Below are 23,537 nucleotides of genomic sequence, written 5' to 3'. Positions count from 1 at the left end.
GCAAACACCATTGCCGAAACATTCCGAAATACTTCAGGCGTGTTTGTAATGTAAAGGTCCTACCAACGACTTTTTGTATGAATCCAATGTAATGTAAAGTCCTTTTTGTATTGTAGTTTAATAGAACATTTAGCTGACATAAGATGCAACCAAATAAATGTTGTTTGATATAATGATAATTAATTTAAAGGAAAAAAACATTTGTAAAAAATGAAAATAATTGTCTATTATGCTGTGTAAATTCATTCAACCGTGCCAGCCCACGGCACATTTACACTTAAATTTAGGACGATTTACCTATCAACCCGTTGTCTGTCTGTAAACTATAGGGTTCACAGTGCGGCTGGTCACACTGCTCTCCACGTCGACCTCGTACACAGGCAGGGCACAGTCCACACTGGGTCTTCTCACGGCAAACACAGCGACAGTCTTCCCACACGGGCTCGTAGGCAGAGTTACACACCGGGCAGCTGTAGAGGCGAAAAAAGACATTCAAATCAGATAACTTCTAGTAGTTCCGAAACTTAAAACACGTAATACTGCAAACAGTTCCCCCATTACAAACATTCGATAAATTACAGAATATAACAGGTGTCCACATTTATTAATATAAGCATATACCTGTCTGTGCTTCTACGTGGGGTGCAATATACGCACACATCATTCGAACAGTAACACGTTCCATCACTGGCTATAACCGTGTTCTGGCAGTTTTTACATTCACATGAACAATGACAGCCACCGTCAGGTTTAAAGGTACCATAACCGCCATTTGGACACTCACAGCCACACTACAAATATACACATTGATATAATGTGTATATCGATTGATATACGGATGTCAAAAGCATTAAAATTGTACACAAAATTTCACTAAAATATCAACTTTTTGCCTTGGTTCCATTATTTTTAATCAAAATTATAACAATGGTGTGTGGATTGTACTGCACATCGAAATGATTCGATTCAACCATAATCTTAACAAATTATTTACTTAAAACCTCATTGAAAATTAACATAAATTCGCCATTTTTATTTTATGAATATGTATATGTACTGTAACTCACACGTGCCGTCCGCGTTCATCTTGCGTGGCCAACCGTCCGCACAGTGACATGGACACGCAGACTGGGTGGGTCATCAGTGACCACCTTTTTAGTTTTACCATCCGGGCACATGTCACACTGGCAACTGTGGTTATGCTGTCAACCATAACCAAGTATAAACAACTGGTTCAATATCATAATATGACTTTCATATTTATATTTCAAAAATTGCCATCCACTTAAATTTGCAAATGTTTTCTTTGGTTGCGTTCGGCCACAAAATTTTGATGCTGAAAGACTAATTTTATGTCGAGAACGGACTTAGAAATGTATGAAGCAAGAGAAAATGTCCTGCAACATATAAAATTATTAGTACCGGGGTTGTTAAGACAATAAAAACACAAATCACATCAATACTACTGCTTCCATCCGGACAAAGGCAGGTACCCGTCCAACAGGACACGCGATGGCTACCGTAGCTAACCTAAAGTGCCTGCAATGAGTTAAAATGTATTCATTAATGATCACCATTCCATGCCCTTAATAAATACACCTAAATATCGTATAATAAAGACATACTTGATAAGCTGACGTTCTTGGTTAATATTTCTATAACTGTATGGTAATGCGCCTTGATATTGAAACACCTGACTGTTGGCGCTTGATCTGAAATACGTAATACACACATCGGATACGAAGATGTCAAACACAACGGTTCACACATACGCAGAAGCAGGAGCAAGCATTCTTCAAAACTTGTGAAAATCGAATATGCCGTTTCCAAACAAAGAAATCCAGCGTCTTTTCTGTACCCCGGTCCCGCTTTGTGGACCACAAGGTGCACGCCCTCACGCCCGGTGTAACGAAACTGAAGGTCCGTGTAACACTAAGTCCGCCCTCAATATAGTTATAATGTTTAGGGTTAGTTTGACCTAAGTGGGTCAAAATCTAGGGCGAGGCTCACCTGTACAAATGAATGGGAAGCGGACTCTCTGTTATGAGGGACTCTCTGTCACGTTACACCGGAACAGATATTAGAACAATTGGTAATGTCCAAACTCTCCGTGATAGGGGCCGTAGTCGTGTATGTGTCAGTCTCGGACTGGCTGACAACACCGAGGTCTGAAACGACAATGACATGTTTCCTGCACTCCAACCCAAATAAGCTCAGTGTATTCCCTTGCATTCACACACTCATGTACGTGAATGCACACCACCTACCTGTACATGTGTCTTCTACTATACTGCAATACTCTAATAAAGCAGCCATCGCTTTAGAGTCCCTAACGTGCGTACTCGTTTTTGAAAGGATAATGTTTACAAAATTTTCACAATACTACATACAGTTCCAGCAGCAAATTTAGAAAACAACGTAAACAAATGTGCCAATGCATAGGTGTACATACAAGTAGGCTCTGCTGGTGGTCTATGCCCTGTTTTCTGATGGCCTCATTTTGCGGTCCCACCATATGAACGACGAGGTATCTACGTTATGGCCCTGTCACACCTTAACGATTTCGCCAGCGTATGCCCGACGTGATCATTTTGATGGCATACGTTGAACTGTCGACGTTTTTTTTTCAATTTTTGGCGTATACATAGCGTATTCATAACGAGTTCGGCGTATACATGACGTATTAGTATCTTATATAGAACGTTTCTATTACTTGTAGACAACTTATACCAACGGATGCGTAGCGTGTTGCCGGCGTTCACAACTTGTGCCCAACGCCAGTCTAACGTATGCATACCGCACAGCAGCGTATGGCCGACGATCACGTGCCGTAGCCTATAAAAAGGCTGTCACTTGATGACTCAAATCATAGCCTCACTAGACATCGTAGTGTCAACATCACCATCATCACCTGCGAACCCCATTTTCATATTCTATATATTTTTATACCTATACCCCAATTCCCCTAAACGCTGCCAACATGCCATCATACGGTAGCTCAACGTAAGCAGCACGTTCAGTAAGTTCTGGGGTTGTTTCGGAACGCGTCAGATACGCCTAATATGTCAGTCACTTGATGACTCAAATCATAGCCTCACTAGAAATCGCAGTGTCAACATCACCATCATCACCTGCGAACCCCATTTTCATATTCTATATATTTTTAAACCTATACCCCAATTCCCCTAAACGCTGCCAACACGCCATCATACGGTAGCTCAACGTAAGCAGCACGTTCAGTAAGTTCTGGGGTTGTTTCGGAACGCGTCAGATACGCCTAATATGTCAGTGTGCGTTGGAGGTAAGTTCGATATAAGTTATACATGGGTTCAAGCCCGTTAACCATAGGTTGAACAAGCGTCTTGGGTACGCTTGATATTATCGTGACGTATTACGGCTTGTGAGTAACTTACACATTACGTGTGTGAACGGACGTCATCGATCCCATAACTTTTTGCACTCGTATGCGGGACGTATGGATCATACGTTGACTTACGTCGAAAAGTTTTGAGCATGCACAAAATTTTGGACTACCTGGACGCACTACGAGGTATGCCGATGTGGCGTGTACCGCTCGGACCGTGAACCATCCGTTCTGCTCATGCGCACAAAGCGGCGGCAAATCTGAGATACTTCCGGCGTGTACAGTCCGTCTCTATAGAGTCATCAATACATTCTTAACCTTTAATAAACAAACACTGTTGAGAACATACTGCAAATTCAAACGTAATCTTTAGAAGTATTCATATCTTATAGATGTTCACCTCTACTGCGATTTCCCTCAGGTGGTCATATCAACACACTAGCCTAGTAAAACCAATACAAAAATAGTAGCTAGCAGCTGAATAACGACGGCCCGTCCACAGTAGGTTCATCTATGCGTCGAACTGTAATTTGACGCTGATTCTCTATCAAAATTATCAATTAACACGTGAATTTTATCCCCATCATAGTAAATGTATAATGTGGTAGGAAATGAACTAGCCGCATATAACAGTACTAGTGAATAACAACGGATCATTCACGGAACGGCTCATACACGCGTCTGCTGCGTGTACAATCAGTCAGGACGGATGGTTCACGCAGAACGGACCGTACACGTGACACCGGTGTGCTTCAGCGTGCTCTTAACTTATACAAAACTTACCCATAACTCACTCGACGTACGCCAGCGTACTGGTCAAATTTTTCATACGTTGGCGTTCGCTGGCTAAATCGTCAAGGTGTGACAGGGCCATTACAGAGACCAATATTTCCAGGGGACGTATAATGATACGCAGAAACATGTGACAGCCGTATTGGAACTCTAGGACTCTGGAATAGGACTTACCTAAAAAGGAGAACGAGCGAAGGGTTGACAACGTCGCAAACTATGGTATCCGAGGCACTGGGAAAGTGCACGTGCAACGCAGGTTCTATGGCAACGTTTACATGAACGTTGCCCATGCCATCTGTGTGATCTACATATTCGTCAAGTGTTACGTCAGTCACCAGGAAAAACAGATGCCTCACTTTAATTGTAGCTATAGAGGCGCATAAGTCTCTTCAAACTAAAAACGCCATTACGTTATTTATCAAAATCAACTCAACAGGTAGTACATGTATATGACCAATGCAAACAGTAATTTCCAGAAGTCAATTTAATATCTGAAAGCCAGTATCACAACTACCGGTATATTCATAACTCGATTGGAATGTATTGTCTTATAAATATGTATTCCTAACATGTTAATTGTTTGATATTCTGTACTAATATCTACCACTGCATATGAATTTAATAATAAAGTACGTAAAAACCCATTTAAGTAAAATAAACACCATCTCAACGCTTAAATATTGCACTTCCTGGACCAATGAAAATACCAAAGGTACAACGGTTGAACTGAATAGACAAATAATAAAGTGAGTAGAGTGTCACTATAGTCTATAGAAATTTTAATTATGGGGGGGGGGGGACGTTATTCTCTCATTTTCGCAAAGAGAAACCCACATTGTTGTTTCGCTAAGAACAAATTCTGGTTGGAGTGCTGCAAATAATACATGTATAATAATGATATCAATACACAGAGAACTGAAACTTAGAGCAGCTCTGGGGAAATGCTCCCCACTGGCTCCATATCTCCAAGTTGCACCGAGAGTTTGCCGGACTCGTCCTCGGGGATGATGAATTTGGACGAGTGCCATGATTAAAAAACACACATACACACAGAGAGATGGGGATTGCAGGAACAACAGAACGTAATGGCTTCACTGTGGGTGGTCGTGTTACAAGTGTGTTATAAACTGTGAATCTAGGGCGAAGGACGCCCGTCCCCCTCTCAAACAGGCGACCTCAACAGACCACCAGTACAGATAAACCGTTTTTGATCAGTATTACTGTTTCCCACTTTCCTGGGATGCTGTCGTAAAACTGTACCTCATATTGAGGAGAGCGATATTAAAGGGATAATAACTCTTCGTTTCGGCCAAAAAATGAATTTTCCTGGATTAAACAACAATTTTCCCATACTTACCAATGGTTAACGAATCCATTTTTACATTCAAAGTTAGTCCCTGTTTTTTTTCTAAAAAGTTTGGTTTTTTGTTAAAATCTCTTAAGAGATTTTAACAGAGTATAGCCACCAATGGAGGTCACGTGGTCTAAAGACAAGCCCAGATATCAGAATAATAGCTATAACTTCCGTTTTTGTGGTAAAACAAAATATATTATATTTCTATGAGTTATTCACAATGTTTTTATTGTGAAATATAGATCTCATACGAAGAGTTAATATCCCTTTAAGGGGCAAGCAAACGTCTTGTGAGATAGCCAAGCAGTGCACGCCTAGAGATGTACGTTTAGATACAAGATAATGATCTTCGTTGACTTCGGTGTGTCTGAAATTAAAGAAACGCACTATTTTAAAACAACACACAGATTACCTAAGAATAGTTGTACATATACCGTATGTTGCAATTGAAAAATGACCAACCTGTGATATTTGCTTATTGGGCAGCCATTGCTTGTAGCAAATACGTATTCCTTATTTGTGGTTATTAAAATAAAGGTTGCAAACAATAAACTTACAAAAACAACAAGTCATGACTTTTATTCAACAATCTACAACTTCGTCGTGTGCACATTACGTTGTCTACGTAAAGAATGTGAATTACTGGGCCATTCACACCTGACCAATGCTTCATAACTGTTGTTCATATTGTAGTCAACGGTTGCATCCAGTCGGATCCCTATCTTCTGTGCTTTGGGAACTGTGGACTGTAGATGGAGCTGCAGTCCTGCTGTCACCACTATATTCATTTCAACGGAGAGATGCTTTCTTAACGCTGAGGCTGTCTATATACAGACTTGACATTTAATATGGAATATTTTTTCCCAAATCATTTTTCATCAGTTTTTCCTTTTTTGCTGACTGATAAATGAAAATAAGGATTAAAATCGTGTTTTAATTACTTTTAATTATCTCTTTGATGTCATTGTGACATCAGTTCATTAATGGAATTCGCCAGAGAAGCAAACAAAAACACATTGCGTATTAGACGTCATACGACAACCATTAAAAAGAGATATTTTAGATCTCCATATTTTCCAAACTATTGTCTGTAAAAGAGTTACAAGCTCCACAAAGAACCCTCATGTCAGTGTCTAGTCTTAGTAACGGTCGCTGTTACGCCTGACATCTTCTGGCTGCTACCGGCGCTCTCGAGTTTCAAGGCATTCCTTGGGATAGGTTCAATCCGGAAAAACATTCCAGGCATCCGTCGAAATCTGTCCAATTTGGTTCAGTTTTGTTGTAGGCCACGTAGGCCATGGATTCGACGAGTAACGGCCTACCCACATATTGTCTATGTGGTTCAAATATGGCGGTTTTGATGACCAAGGATCCCGCTCATTCCCTTGGTTTTGTAAGTAGTCTGCTATTAAAAGTGCTGTGTGTGAACCGGCAATCTCACCGTGCAACCTTAAATTGTTTCTAAGGTGCCCCCTATCAAATTATAGTCAAGTGGCTCCCAGATTTATTTGATCTGGTTCAGGTTTTCGTCGATGGCTACCATTGGTGTTTTGGCACCAATGTGGTATCCACTCCAAATAATGACGCTTTTAATTACCTACACTGAGAGAAAAAAAGCTTCAACCGATTGTCTGAGGCCTCCAGGGTGCTGTATTCCCTTAGAGACTCAATGTTAACCAAAACAGACTCACTCAAGTCCGTTAAAGGAATCCAACCTAACAATTTCATTGTTTCAAGATAGACTCAAGTTTTGAGTCCTTTTAAAGACTCACTTTGGCGGTTTTTTTGGTCACGTGATTGGTGATGACAGATCCGTCAGGTACCACGAGGAAGCCTTCACACACGTTTCTTATTTTGGTAAGTAAAACTTTTAAGTATTTAACGGTTTTAGACTTACTTTTTATTTAATTTCCTACAGTTTTATATCATTGAGTGCTTTAGACCATATTGAGACGATCAGATATAGACCCATAGCCCTTTTTGGGCCTGTTGCTGTGAATATTGAATACTGTGACTTTTTCCGTGGCAGTAATCAAAATCTTGGCCAGGGAATATTATTCTCACACATAGGATTTGTTCTGATTAACTTTAATAAAAAAATCACAAAACCCGGTAAGCTTTTAAAAAAACAATCATGTAGTATTTAGCATTTTTGAATCCACCGCTGTGCGGATATAGCAGTAGAAAATCAGGTCATTGCGTTTCTGAAATTGGACCACAGAGTTTCAGGAACCACGGTATAGAAAAAAGTGTAATTAGTACTTTTAAAATTTTCATACATGGTGTAGTATTAATTCAATCAGAGGAAGCCATTGTTTCATAAAATTGATACATGGGAAGCCATGTTGTATAGTATCTTCAGGTAATACCTCACACCTTGCAGTTCCAATTTTAATGTCCTTTGTTTCGAAGCCAGTAATCTGTGAGAGCTTGATTACAGGGAGTTATTAACGGTGACCACCAGGAAGAGGTGGCCTTGTGTATGAAGTAACCAATCAGTTTTTAAGTTATGTGATGGACAGTTTAACTGATAAAGTTTTGTATAAAAATCTGTAAACTTAAATCTAGAGGGGAGATTGGAGAGAGAAAAGAAGAGAGAAGTCATACTTGTATCATGTAACTGTTAGTGAAGCAAAATATATTCTGTTGAAGTTACAACATGGAGTCGTTTCATTCTTTTCCGTGTGCAGAATTTAAGACAAGGAACCTGGGAATCTCTGTAGCAGTATTACAGATAGCGTTATCCAAAGATGTGAGCCCATTGTGCACAAACCCTGGGGATTATAATTATAAAAAGGGTATTTTATGTAATGTGGGGCCCCGGGATGGTTTAAGGGGGTTCCCCACAAGAGGTCAGGCTAAACTTCCGCTTTTGCTGTCTTGTTTATCTGATATTATGTTACAGTATTGTTTTAAAAGATCAGCTCATGTAAAAAAGGCTTTTGGTGTTTGATCTGGCTAGCAATTGATATTGAATAACAAACTAGTTAGGAAAAATTACCTTTAATCTTGAAATATTATACCATAACAATTTTTAGAATAAATTCATATTTTTATCTGTTGAAGTTATCTATAAGTAAAATGTTTACTTATTTTCAGTTATTCAGTGAATTCACAAGGCTATCGGGGAAGGATATTAAGTCAGCAATGGCCAAAAACTTGGCTTTTTATGGACAAGCTCTTGTCAATTTGCCACAGCCCAAAGGAAAAGGAGCTTCCATGAGGGGACTTTCTAGTGAACTGCAAGAGGCTAAAGAAGCTATGGCGTCTGCACGCTCTGATGTTGACAGAAAGTGTATGTACCATTTAATTTTCAATATTTTTTTCAGTTCCTTTTGAAATGCTTCCCTCTAAAAAAACATTGAATACAATTTCGTGGTTTGCATCATTCTGTATTGTCTCAAAATAAAGGCAAAATTACCTTATAAAACGTCAGAAGTTTCCGCAAGCCAGGCTTAGGCTGCTTTCTTCTTCAGTGTGATATGGCTGCGCAGATTGTGGGTCTAATGATGATGTCAAAATTTTTTGGCAACTTATGCCCGCCCTCATCTGGGCTCACAACTCCAGGGGTTTTTTAATCCATATAGATTCCTTTTGGGATAATTGAGATGAAAACCTTGGAATTGAACGCTTTAGTATCCCAATAAAATTATCCTCGGTTGCATTGAACACAATCCTCTACTCATAAAATAATGTAACTGTTATGAACTTGCACATTACCTATGCAATGATTTATTTTTAGATCCTACACTTAATCATGAAACAATTCTTTCTTGCAACAGTGTAAACCTAGACAATAAAAGTGAGATTTACAAGAGGTTGATGTTACTCGTTACTTGGCACTTTTTTGAATTTAGCACATTTTTGTGACCCTACATGTATGCACAATTTCATCTTGTTAATTCTTTTGGATTTAATGTTTATTGCATCCTTTGACAACAGAAAATTTGGTAGAACACATCCAAAGCTAGTGTTATGACATTGAAGGCTACAGTTAATACATATTTCACTGCAAATGTAAAGTATATTCATCATTTGCTACATCTCATTAGTAGATGATAATGAGTATATATTTTTCTCTACATGTAGATGCTACCTGGTGTGCTGGCATTTTGTGTTTGCCGCCTCATTTGAAGGAAGAATGTGGATGCCTACTTCGAAAATTCAGATGTCTTGGAGATTCAGTTCAGCCTATAATTACTTACGCAGGAGACTTTATGTCAAGAGACACAAAATTTTACATCTATACAGAAAATGTGAAAATCGCCACAGTTGATTCATTTGTCGATGACTCTTGGTGGCCACATATTTTGCCTTTAACTTGGCATATTCGACCAACCTTCTTGGCACCTGACTTTCATTCAGAAAGTCCTGATTGGGCATACAGATAAGGTCAAGGTTTTGCCCAAGCTGACTACCTTATTGACAAGAATACATTCATAAACACTATGGAACCATTATTCATTGATAAGTATTCAAACTATTACAGGTTAGCCAATTTACCGGCTCTTTTAAATTCCTTACACTTAATTTTAGCCAATTTACCGGCTCTTTTAAATGCCTTACACTTAATTTATTGAGGACCAAAAATGGTGTCTCCGATTTTTACTGGCATATCTGGTTATAAGGCTGTAATGTTTTAGAAAAAGTTTCTTAAAGAAAAGATCTGCCACTGAGGTTCTGAGACACCACTTTGTTCTTCAAAAAATTGGTGTTCGAGTTTTCAAAAAAATGAGGAATTTAGTTCATGTGACCATGACAAAGACATTGAGTTGTTCGTGGATGGAAAAGTTTGTCATGACTTCTAGGAAGGAATTAAATTCATAGCTAGAGCCCCTTTAAAGAATCTTTCGAGTCCTTTACAAGACTCAATCGTCTTGAGTCCCTTGATTCCAGTTGATTTTCTAAGGGACCCTAGCTAGCTGGAGTCTCTTTTACATTAAAGGACTCGAAGAAATCCTCAAAGGGACTTGATTTAGGACCCGCTGCTGGAGTCCCTAAAAGACTCAGTATGAGTCCTTTTTAGCCGTCAGTGTAAGTCACTTTAGACGCGGCACACACTTCGTCATTGGCCTCTTCTGGATGTCTGTAAACTGTTTTGACTAGTTGAGCGGTACAGGTACAATCTGACCTCAATAAAGAAACCCACGAGGTTTCAGTGCTCCACCCAGAAACGGTCAAGGTCCCTAATTCATTAGAGAAACATACAACGCTGTTTTGCTGTTTACAGTGGGTTCCCCGGAGGTCGTCTGGTATTCTAACCTGCTAAAACCAGTTTGGTGTTCGCTAAGGGCCTTGAAAAATGCGTTTTAGTGACAATTTACCCCTCATTCTGAACGGACTGGGTGGTTTTTGTTTAGTTGCAACAGCATATCCTGAAAGACAGTGGGTCCTGTACCCTGGTGGAAAGATTTCAATACATCGGGTGTGGGTACATTAGTCTAGGCATTACTCTATAAAACTGTGCGGACCATTTCGTTTGGCGCGATTATCTGTTTGGCAATGTCTGTTTTTTTCGCGCCATTTTGCCACAGATTAACAAATTTGTAAAGCACTGCATAGCTCATTTTTCACACTGCAAAACCGACCACTTGCTTGCAAAAATTCAAAGTCTTCTTTGCAGTAGTTGCCGACATATTGATACTTTTTTGACAGAACCATGCTTTGCCAAAGCCAAGCTTTGACCTACCTAAAGGAGCACTACCCAATTAAATCACTGCATATTTCATAATGCAGCAGCGCAACAAACCTGGTATTCAGTTAATTGGAAGCGACACACCTGACTGCACATTTCTCCATTCCATATCTAATATGAGATCGGAGTTTTTTTAAAAAAGACCGCATTTTTACCTAGGCATACTCTCGAAACTGAAATATTACATATTAAATGTCAAGTCTGTACAATGGTAAATGTTCGTCTTATACACTGCATATACTATATACTAAAGGAAAAGAACTTGTACAAAGCGAAGGCGGATGGAGTACCGCGTGCATACATGTATTCCAGAATATGTGTTCATGTGTATTATAAATAGTTAGTGCGTAGCCTTAATACAACACATTATATAATTAAATAAATTCATTGTATTATTAGTTCGCTGCATCGGTAGCTTAAGTATTTACCAATATGTTTTCCATATCATTATTCAGTTTAACGGCAAGCTACAATATATATAATAACCACTGTACTCAATACATGCAGGAACAAAATTTAAGGTGGCACCGCAGGTGTAATTACCTCAAACACCGCCTCCTGTTTCAGTGATGTACTGTAAATATTCCATCAGTGGATATTTCGTTGTTCAGCCGTCTGTCGGGGTGGAAAGCAGTGTAAGGAGCAGAGGACAGCACTGTGTCTTTGATTAAATCCTGGATGGGGATACACTTTAGAAAAACGTACCCCCCTTTCTCTAACCTTGAAATAACCTGAATCGAAATATACAGACTTGACATTTAATATGGAGTATTTCAGTTTCAAAGGTATACCTTGGTAAAAATGCCTTCTTAAAAAAACCGATCACATATAAGATATTTGACTGGAGAGGTGTTAAGTCAGGTGTGTCGCTACCAATTAACTGAATACCGTATCTGTTGCACTGCTTCATTGTATAATATGCAGTGATTTAATTGGGTAGTGCACCTTTGGGCTGGACAATTAAAGCTTGGCTTTGGCGAAGCATGGTTCTGTCAAATAAGTATTCATATGTCGGCAACTACTGCACCAAAGAATTTAAAATTTTGCATGCAAGCGACCGGTTTTGTAGTGCGTAAAATGAGTTAAGCACTGGTATTACACAAAATTGTTAATCTGTGCCAAGATGGCACAAAAAAGAAGGACATTGCCAGACAGGTTAATGTGTCACACGGAATGGTCCGCACAGTTTTATACAGTTATGCCCAGACTGATGTAACAACACATAGACCACGCCCAATGTATCAAAATCTTACCATCAGGGTACAGGACTCGCTGACTTCCGCATATGCTGTTGCAACTAAACACAAACCACCCAGTCCGTTCAGAATAAGGAGCAAATTGTTGGCAAAACGCGTTTTTCAGTGCTCTTAACGAAGATGTTTTATAGTCTCCACGCCTTATGCACTACGTGCAAGCATCTGAAGGCAATCGATAAACTACAAAACAAACAAATCACACACATTTTTTGGACCTTAACCCTTAATCTCATACCGCTCACCACTTACATGCTACAGCTTTTCATAAGTGCAGTCATCGTGTCACTACACCAACAGTGTCGTTGTTCAAAAGAGTTTTAGCCACTGGCACTCCTTACCGCAATTTTGTACGTAATCAATTGGCAAGGTCAATTCTTACAGGTCATATTCATTGATTGGCTTTCTACATTTTGTGTAAGCCCTGTAAAGTCATTATACTCTACTCCTACCCGTCACACCTCGTCCTGACAAACAGTATTGGATTTTTAAAACCGTCCAGGATAGAATGCAAATACAACATGCTACAACTTTTATCTAAAACTTTTTAATTTCCATTAATTTCTGTCCAATATTGTATTGAGCAAATATGTATTAATATAATACGTGTTATTAAAAATTTAAAATTGACTAGCATCAGTTGTTTCGGCTTCTTTCGGTCTGTCCTTGATCGATCCTAGACAACTTCTCGACGTGCTTCTCCCTTAACCTCAAAAAGCAGCAGAAGAAGGAAAAGGAAAAAAATCAATCTCATGTAGAGGCTTCAAGCACAGTTATTACTGTTAAAGGTTTTTTAAATATATATATGAAATTCAAACTCTTTTGAACTAAGTGTATTTATTACAAACAGTTTTGCATTATATCTAAGATTATTATTTTCAGATAAGATATTTATTATCATTTATTATTATCAGACTCCTGAGGAATAACAAGAAAAAAGCAAATCACATTTAAGTACAGTAATTACTGCCACATAGTAACAATGCGGGGAAGGAACATTATTTTCTTCATATAAATGTAATTCAAACAAATTTTAATAAAAGTCGAACAAGTTTATAAAAACAATTATTGTGTTTTAAACAATAATTTATGCCTTGAATATTCACGTATATTTTAGCTGTGATATCAACATATTTTCTTTAATTCACTTCCTAAAAATCAAACCAACAATATTGTGCGAACTTTTAAACAGACTACACCCTCGCCTAACGAGTGCTGTAATAAAAACATAGATTTGAATATGTTTTAATCCTTATTAATCTTATAAAATCCTTTAATATTTTCTTGTTTAAATACTTCATCTCTTTGAGGTCGCAAGGCCTGTGCGGTTACGGTCACACTGAACAAAAAAACCTCTTTGCGACTTGCAACTGTCACTGGTTGCAAAAGGGTCGGCGACCGGTTGCAACAACTCGCAGTGGTTTCCAAATACACGTTTGGTTAATATCCGGTTGCGCCGGTTTTCAGTGCAGCACCTATAACCTCCTGGCAACCGAAAACCCTACTTGGGGCAAGGAGTTTCTCCTTGCTTGTGGCATCCAACAGGTACCTAACAGGTCGCCGACTGCTTTGCAACTGATTTGCAACCGAATGTGTGGTTTTCCTTTTGTCTTTTTAATCCCAGGCGTTTGACACTTACAATACAACGTAAGTAAAACGTGACAGGTCGTGCGTACTTTTTACACTCTCATCCTTGTAGTGAGGATACCAAGCACTGTATTATATGTATTAAAACTATTTTTATTTAAGATTATGGACACATTTAACGATCTGTTCAACCATTTGTTGATAATTTTAATGGTTAAAAATATGATTATAAATAGTAATTATACATTGCTGATTAAATTGTTTTTATTTTCCGTTTTCTCTGCATTCGTGTATTTGTTTCATTGTTTACTTATGTAATATGGATTTGCATATTTTAAATGACATACAGATATAAAACATTGAGGGTATCGGCATATTCACCCATGATTTTTGCAAAAATAAAATAAATAAATGTAGCGTCAAAAATCGCACATTGCTTCTTAGCCTCACATTCATTTTTTTGTGTTTCTGGGTTAGCTAAAAGATTAAGAGGTTAAAAACGCAAAACTGACGCAAAAGGGCACTACTTTCGCGAGCTACGTACACAGGAAGCGAGACAAACTCAAGAAATTAGTACAGTTTCTACGGCCATCGCTCCTTGCAATTAGCGTCCCTGCTTGAAAGGACATCTCATGTGGCCCTTGCGACTCGCAAGGCAGACTTTCCTCTATCTCTACGACCTCCACGGCCTCCGCAACACCCAAAAATCGCAGGGGACGTACGATCCTGAAATTCGTGCGTCCGGTTGTGACCGAGGCTTTCAAGTAAAACCCCCTTTACACTGGACGGCCTCCTTTCTGCGTCCTTTGTGCGACCATGAAACTGGCATCGTTGTGGTCGTAAAAAGGGGCACAAGCATCTCTTTTGTTGCAAAATGAATACTGTGTGGTCGGCCAGTTGTCGGCACGTAAAGTTTTATTGTTTTTTTACTATCAAACAGGGCCGAACAACGGGACGCAGAAAGGACGACGTTCAGTGCAAAGGGGGCTTTACAACGGACGCCGCACGAGTAGGGGCATAGGGCAATACACGTACACCGTACGGACATCGTATACGACAAAGTAAATCTAGGATTAGATATTTGGTAATTTTTTTATATATTTAGTCGGGAATTATGCGTGCAATTTTTGATTGTTTGCGGTCTTATGTTTTTTGTATTTATTATTTAAAAAAATGTATATGTATGTGTGCGTGTGAAATAGGTCTTTTACACATTATAAGTTAAATTCCAGGGGTAAATATACTCTGTGTTTACTTATACGTGCTACAACAAAGTCCGAAAATAATGAACGGTGTTTCCTGATTTTCAGGTTATCTGTTTCCTTGTCTGATATATCTATTTTAATAGATTTAAAAATAAGGGTACATCACAAGCCGGAGGTGCACCCATCCCCATCTAATGTTCAGTCTTTACTAACACAATTGGGTGATATTTGTGGAGATCGTCACAATCATGGTTGAGACAGCATCAAAATCAAAACAGGGTAGCCGATGGCACATTTGCTCATTAAAGGCGTTTGATTATTTGCAGTGGATAGTTAAAAGATTATGAGAAAAAAGCATCGGAAAGGGAGGGGAAGAGAAAGCTAAAATAGATTGATACACCAATAAAATCGAAAACCAAATGAATTCAATTTTAAGCAGGATGCCCTTCATCGACGATTAAATTACACACAATTGTCTAGAACCACCCCACCAGATCCCTCTCCATAATCTCCAATCACTGAGATGCACCTACATGCGGTTGCTGAATAGCGTATTCATGAGTGTGTCAGGGGGATTTTGGCCCCCCTTTTACTGTTGTACTCTCTACCAGGGTCACAGAGAGATGTTTGCACTAGATATTCACAGACGTTTACCTGGGTTATTCTGTAGATAACATGTAGCTTTTATGTTAATCTCTTATTACGTTATTAATAACAAATCCCCACCGTATGGTGTAAATCGAAAATTACAACAGAGAACGCGCTCACGCACGTACACACGCATGTATTCATGAGAGAATATGAAGATGTGTATTGTAACCATCTAATTTAATTTCATTGTGCAATTAAAACATTCAATCACTGTAATCCGCTGTACATCCCATGTCACTAAAATTGTAAATCTGAAACCAGCTGCCAGGTTTCCGATTGCAGTATTTTTGTATTTTCCTCCAGATGGCGCTATCGTACGGTCTAGTTGGTCAAACACGACAAAAAAACTGCTCAGATATTAAAATCAGAGGCCCACATTGCGTCATATCAAGATATCCGACGACCTACATAATGTCGTTTCAATTTGGGGTGGATTAGGATCTGAGATTAATTTTTTTGTGGCAAATTTTGAAATATGCTAAACACAAATTCTTCCTTTGTGTTTCTAATGTTGTGTATTACAAATGAAGTTATATAAAAGTTGAATATATATAAGAAAGGCGGTCACTTCACCCTGCCACCTCCCCCTACAATTAATGTAACGGGATGTACAGCCTGGAAGAAGACGCCACTTCCTCGGTGCTGTGCAATCCGGAAGTGGAGAGAAGACGGCCCAGATATTAAGTATACGAATACCGTAATTTCGACTGAATCAATATAACGTATCAACTAATCAGTATTAGGCATTTGGTGATTAGTTTGTTGTCATTTGTTTTTGAAAAGTATTTTGAAGCACGTTAATTTGCTGAACAAATACAGGTTCTAGGTAAAGATGAAGGGACTATTCGTGTGATTGAAAGTTGTAGTTTTTTCCCAATATGACTGTATTCGGCAATTCTCTCTTTCCAGCATTTTTTATTATATCGACCAGATCATGGATATTTTCTAGTATTTAGAACAATTTATGTTCAGAAGGTTGCAAAACATTTGTTACAAGATTTTTCGAATTGAAAACGGACGCAGGAAATATTAGAAATATCGTGATATGTCCCTGGGTTTTAGTCAAGCTTTCATAAGCGTCATGTTGTTTATATTTTTAATAAATTTTGTAATGGAATTTCTTCTATTTCATTATCCAGTGCAGTGATTATTATTGATTCTGTTTTGTCAATAGCGGGCTAAACGATGTAAACGTTTGTCACCCAAACCCAATACTGAGGTGCAAATAAGGTCACAGACATGCTCCTAAAATATTTAGTGCATAGATTGCAAATAATGTTTGATTATTTTAGGGTCCCACATGAAGAAGTTTGTATTAAAGTGTCACTTTCCTGGAACCACGGATAATAATAAAAAATCATCGTCTAACCCCAAAAAGGAATATACATTACTGTCACAAATGCACCAAGCACTTATTGCACCTATTGCACCAAGTACTTGGGTAAGGTGACACTATCTATCAATTTTTCTGGGGAACGTACGTTACATAGTATTAGCCGTGACGCAAGGCCCCTTGAGTTACAGTTTGAATATTTATTCAAACATTCTTACGTCATCTATAATTCATCATGACTGAATCACTACAAAATATATCGGAACGCGATATGAAAATTAGAATTAAATGGCCCAGAACATACGTTAACCGGAACATACGTTACAATTTAAGGCCCCTTATCTAATGTAAAGTCATGGAAAACTTCAATTAAAATTGAGACAGCTGTGAATTTTGTTCTATAAACAAGTATTTTTAAAGAATTGAAAACAACTTCTAATTTATTCAATTTTATTTTTTGACATTTGACACATGTTAAATGCACCTCTGTGTTGCTTTTGGGTGTTGTACGTTTTTGCCAAACAATAGAAGTATGTACGCTTTTACTTACCAGCTTTACGTATCGGACTTTCAAAAGCGGCAAAGTTTCAAAAGAGCAATTAATAAAAATTGCATAATTATTTATTGCTATATATAGGAAAACACTGACTGATCCAGAATTTTTAAGAGGTCAAATGTTGAAATTTAGGGCAAGCTGGAGTATTTTGGGGACCTGATCATGTGAATCCAAAATGGGTCACTTTCCTCAGGGGAAGGGGGTTTGGAGGTAAGATCCACCATTGTTTTTTTTTTTAATGAAGAAGTTGAAAATTTTGTTCTTCTTTTCATTTAGACCATACATTATACCAGTAGAGTAGTAGATAGTTTCTTTGTCAAGTCGAATAGACAAGAATATTACGTTTGTTACACCTTTGAATGAGGCTTTATGCGGAGATCAATAATTTTCTTTTACATCCTTGAACCCTTCAACCTTATGGTAATAAGAAGATTGAAGACAAAGAAGTTTTATAAGTATATGTTTAATGAATATATAGATACATTATAACAATATTACTTGCTCTTAATAAAAACTTATTGAATATACAAAATGTCTTAGTGTTTTTACTGAAGGCTACAAGGCTCAGTGGTAACCTGGGGTTGGGGTTCGATTCCTGGCTCAGGCACTTTGGAATTACAAAGGGGTGCTATAAAAATTTCCTTTGATTACTATAAGAAGAAAGTTTACCCGAGGAGGGTGGGTTGGAACACTTAGAGGAGTAGGTAATGCACTTGCCCAGGAGACAGAAGGTTGCCAGTTTTCGATACCTGGCGCTCCTAGGTCCCAGCAAATTACCTTTTGCAAAAATAAACCCAAATAAACAATTTACACTACTACAAGAGGATCATGCGAATTACTCGGTAAAGCAAACTGAGCCAGTGGCTGAATAGGTAAGACGACAGGCCAAGAAGCAGAAAAAAAAGGCTGACCAACAAACTGATAACCAAAGGTTCGTGTCGAGCTGAAGAAGAAAACGATAAGCAGGTAGCAATTTGCACATTTTGAAACTACATCTATTGCAACTTATATATGTACGTTTATTATAACAAATACAAGCAATTACACCTTACAGATGTACATGCAAAAACGAACATTATATTTTGGCTCTACATAAAACCAACTTTCGAGACAGATTTGACGTGATATGTTTTACAGCTATCGTTCAAAGTTGACATTGGTGTATTTGTCTCTTGACTGATCCAAAATTTCACCGATGGGCATTTTTATCAAAATTCAAAGGTTGTAACGATTTTGAAAATTCAAAATGCACATGATCTCATGTAAGCGTTACCCCCGCACACGGGTACACATTCATGACCCAACAACTTACTCTACCCTGTATGCCACCATCCTGATGATCGCACACAACACCAAACAGCAGTCAAACATTCAATTCTGTAAATTTGATGAGTGCTTTTTTCATAGATAAATGAATATGTACCTCATATTTTGCGTCATTTTTGCTTCTCTTTAAATCTCAAAATAGCATTTTGGAAGCAAAAGTTTGAGTGAACACTTAAATTTACGCGTCGTGTGAATCAAGAACAGCATGAAGACATGGTCAGTTTACAACAACCTTATCAGTCACAGCCATTTTAAGAATAATCTGTAAACAAAATTGAAAACGTTATGCAAGAAAACAGTTTACTTAAAATAACTGAGCTCATTTACTCAAAAAATGTTAATAAACTCAATAGTCTCCGGTGACCAAGAAACACTCAGCAAACCCAACAGCACGTGCAAGACTGGCATCTTATCCGGCCTTTTGTTTTCAATCACGACCGAAAAATAGAATTACGCACAAGAACAACATTAATGAAACAATGACCTTCCAATTTTTGGAAAAAAGGTTAGTGTAACCAATCAAAGTGTCATCTTTCTGATAAAATTTTGATTTTTCATATTTGATTAGACAAAATATCAAAAAAACAAAACGGATTTTTAGACGATAAGTTAGTAAATGGGCAATTAACTGACCAAACCATACACTTAACTACAGTGTACCAAATATAACAATAGGTACCTGTATTTATGTAGATTTTAGAAAATATTCCTTTTCGTATTATTTCAATAAATATCTAATTTCTTGTTTTTTTAGAGAATTAACAAAAGTTGGCGGTCTATAAAAGTTCGTTCAGTTACTACAGTAGGAAATACCCGTAACACCCAAAACAGAACTTTGAAATAACTGTAGTCATCGATACGAATTTGATAAAAATATTTCAACATGTAAAAGGATGCGATAAATGCCAGTCCTACATATACATTTTAATTGACAAAAATGTCAAAAGGGAACATTTTTTACAATTCACTGTTTCTCTTTGTGAATATTTAACACTTCCGCTTTTTAATGAAGGCAAAAAGTCAATTTTTCCTTCTTAAATAACAAAAACATATTAATTTCGAAAAAACCCTCCCAGCAATAAAACTATGGGTGTGTCACTGATCAGACACACCCGTACTAGTACATCAATCATAATAACGGGAACCAGAGGAAGTTTATTCTTACCATCCGTCATAACCGCATATTCACATTCGCAATTTTAGAAAGACCCGTTTCAATACGTGTGGGCAGTTCTGCAATAACTTGAGCACATTTTACAAATTCATACTACCGTTTATTCTTAAGTGTCATAATTTGGATTATTTATAGCGCTACAGTTTATCGTAACCTTACACCACGTTCATTTCTTCCAATGAACCCACAATAAAAGATTCCTGTAAGCATTTTACGTAATGGAGTCGCAAGGCATTTTTCTTTTCTAATGTTAACTTCATTAAAATACATATTTGTATCCAATTTAACATAAATAATGATGCATTTTCAAGTGCATAACGAAGCGTCTTATTACATATTTGCCCACCCATATAATTTTACAGTCAAACATTTAACTGGTCGTACCAGTGCTCTACCCGGACATCTCTTAGTGATAATTTTAAAACAATTTCATTCATTTTCATTCATCACTTAAGCAAGGCAAAGGCAAAGCAAGACAAAGGTGTCGTTTCAGGTTCGCGAACTGGTAGGTATAAACAAAAATATAAATTACAATAAAAACATCATGTGCGGACAGTGTGCTGTACAACAACTTGTTAACACATGTATAATGATAAACCAGCGACTTGCGGGATTGACGCTTGGATTTAGCCCATTTTATGAAGTTTCATGAACAAAACACTAGTTACACGCTGCATTTTATTTCATACACGTATTGATGCTGAATATTACAAATTCAAGCAAACTTTACATTTCAAATCAAACCAACTATCAACCCTGCAAGTTGACTGTAGGACAAACTTCGGCACGCAAGACAACGTTGACATGGGTGCTGGCGCTGGCGAACACGAATCTGATGTGTTTGCTGGGAGTGCGTCCAATCTCCTTATAAACGGTAGTTAAGAGGCACTGAAAGTAAATGAAAAATGGAATAAATTAAACAAAATCCACATACTAGAAACAATGCATTGGGAGATATAAAAATCACATTATAAGAATAGATATATATTCTTGTACTCGGTATATTGAACCTACACGTGCTATACAATGACACACTTAACAACGACACCAGTACTACTGTAAGCCCTGTACACACCGTTTCACGTAAACATACTAATCTTTAAATTGATCTATCTTTGCCAAGCCATACCTTTCCACGAGAAGTACTTTGATGGAGATTGCATATTTGCCCTCATAGATCATTTTACCATAAAACAAAAATCCGGTGTAACGTGACAGAGTTAGGTTATTTAAGCCACTGCACTTTTATAGACAGAAAAAGAAAGATTCTACCAATTATTTTATTCCAATTTACCCACTTAAATAATTCCGTTATCCAAACGCTAGCATTTTTAGTTCAGCTTTTTAAAATGAAGTAGGCCTACTTTATGTAAGTATTTTATTTCAGATTATAATATCAAGGATGGAATGTCAATGAAATCATGAAAATTAAAGTCAAGGGAGGTAGACATTACCAAACAAATATACGTTTTCTTTCCTGGTCGCGGCTAGTTCTCTAGAAAACCATTCGTTTATTGTCAGTTGACTTTAATAAACAGGATATATTTGTACAAGCCGCTGTCGTAAGATGAAAAAGGTTCCCATAAGGGGCTGTAAATGTACCAGTAATTACCTGCTTTGTTATCTTGCTTTGCTTACGACGGAATAACGCGTTCAGGACTTTGGACGATTGGAATAATCTTATGAGCAAATCCTTTATGAGCAAATGCTTTCCTCCTAGAAAAGTAACATAATTAATCATTTAAGTTTTCAAGCTGAATATACCCAAGAGCCATTACACTGGGAAATGCATACTTCTGATAAAATATCGTCAACATAAAGCGATCAATGTTGCCTTATATCAAGGAGTTATAACAGATTGTTATAACTCCTTGCTTATATCATCTATACAGTACTTACAACAAACTACATCAGTTCTCAGTACCAAAATTTCGGTCTGCGTGTGGATATTATGGCGATGTGGCATATGAGGCTTCCTCCTCTTCCTCTTGACCTTGGTCCTATCTGAATACCTCTCACCAAAATGCTCACCTGATTTTATATAATAATATCATGGGAATGTGTTAGAGAAGACACGATGCGGCTTTACGCAATTCAAAACGTTACCCTCAGCTTATTGTACGTGTACAAACAAGACATTTTGTTTTGTCTATAGACCTTCATCCCAAATGAATGGGGCTATTATTATTAACGCATCCCAATTAAAACATGCTGTCGCCTATTGCTCTAGCACTGTGAATATTTAACACTAGAGTTGTGGTGACTTACTAAGGCTCTGTTCTCACAACTTTTAGATCGATCTATCACCGCGGGGAGTCTCACTAGATTACTGTCAGATAATCCCCCTTAAGTGTCCGTCCCCGCCTACTACAAGCTTTAAGGGGTAATTAACTTTCGTGTCCGCCCGGCTGACAGCTATTTAGCGTGAACCCCCAGGGAGTTAGGTCGATCCAATGTAGGTCGATCTAATCTATGAGAATGGGGTGTAAGGTTTGAACATATATATCTAACATTTTTATTTCCATGCAGCAGTACATACATGTAAGGTGTCTCGATCCTAGGATATAAGCGGCGTGAGGAGCTTGTTTGACTAGATTTCATTGTGACACCAGTGAAGACACGTTTGTGTATCAACTTGAATCAAATTAAGATGAAGGTTATATGCGCGAAAGCAAAACGACAAAGTTTTTTTTTCTTCACCCATTATATTTTTCATCACCCACCCTTTTGAATACATTTTAATTAATTAAAGATTCTTAACTCAAACGTCTCCTCAAGTTCACTATGTCTGCTTTGTTTAAAGCAGCTGCTAATGCGTTCCTGGAAAGTGCTAACTTTTATACGATAAAACCATAAATCTCCAAATTCATTTTGAAATTAGATCTTCATGATTTCAGGTTATATAGGCTTTGAGTTGAAAGTATGAAAGCAATTTCTAATATTTTAAAGTTCAATCTAAATATGCGTATTTAAGAAAATTACTGTCTTTCAATATTTTAGGACAATTAATGTCTTTAATTGCATTTTTACCGTTCTATATAAAGAGGAGTTTTCCAGTTTTTCCTCTGACTTCGTGATTTGATGTTTTGGAATGAATACCTGAAAGATGTTCATAGAAGCTTCCCAATAGAGACTTTGTTTTTTCCTTTAAAAGACACATAACAAGCGAGACAACCGCTCTGTACATTCATTGTAACGCATTCAGATTGCTACTACCAGCTTCTTACAACTGACGCGAACGAATCCA

The 23,537-nt window shown here is 37.7% G+C and overlaps 1 protein-coding gene and 1 long non-coding RNA gene across 3 annotated transcripts; one reads left to right on the top strand and one right to left on the bottom strand.

The window, feature by feature from the left end:
• Positions 1-7,200: 7,200 nt before the first annotated feature.
• LOC147761270 (uncharacterized) lies at positions 7,201-14,187 on the top strand. Of its 2 annotated transcripts, none has more exons than XM_087016277.1 (3): positions 7,201-7,367; positions 8,610-8,805; positions 9,600-14,187. In XM_087016277.1, exons 1-3 carry the CDS (start codon positions 7,314-7,316, stop codon positions 9,899-9,901), a joined length of 552 nt encoding a protein of 183 aa, XP_086872403.1. In that variant the 5' UTR covers positions 7,201-7,313; the 3' UTR covers positions 9,902-14,187. The 2 variants fall into 2 exon arrangements, with proteins under 2 accessions (XP_086872403.1, XP_086872402.1); XM_087016276.1 differs by lacking the exon at positions 7,201-7,367 and adding an exon at positions 8,035-8,262 and having other exon boundaries at positions 9,600-14,186.
• A 4,601-nt stretch (positions 14,188-18,788) lies between these two features.
• LOC106178003 (uncharacterized) lies at positions 18,789-22,541 on the bottom strand. Its single transcript, XR_001239909.2, has 3 exons — positions 22,190-22,541; positions 21,903-22,006; positions 18,789-21,178 (listed from the first exon to the last, which is right to left on the bottom strand). It is a non-coding gene; the product is annotated as an uncharacterized LOC106178003 (long non-coding RNA).
• Positions 22,542-23,537: the final 996 nt, after the last annotated feature.

The sequence above is a fragment of the Lingula anatina genome, chromosome 6, assembly GCF_051362555.1.
Source record: "Lingula anatina isolate TDL-2025a chromosome 6, LinAna3.0, whole genome shotgun sequence".
Taxonomy (NCBI): Eukaryota; Metazoa; Brachiopoda; class Lingulata; order Lingulida; family Lingulidae; genus Lingula; species Lingula anatina.
This window is presented reverse-complemented; position numbering and strand designations above follow the sequence as displayed.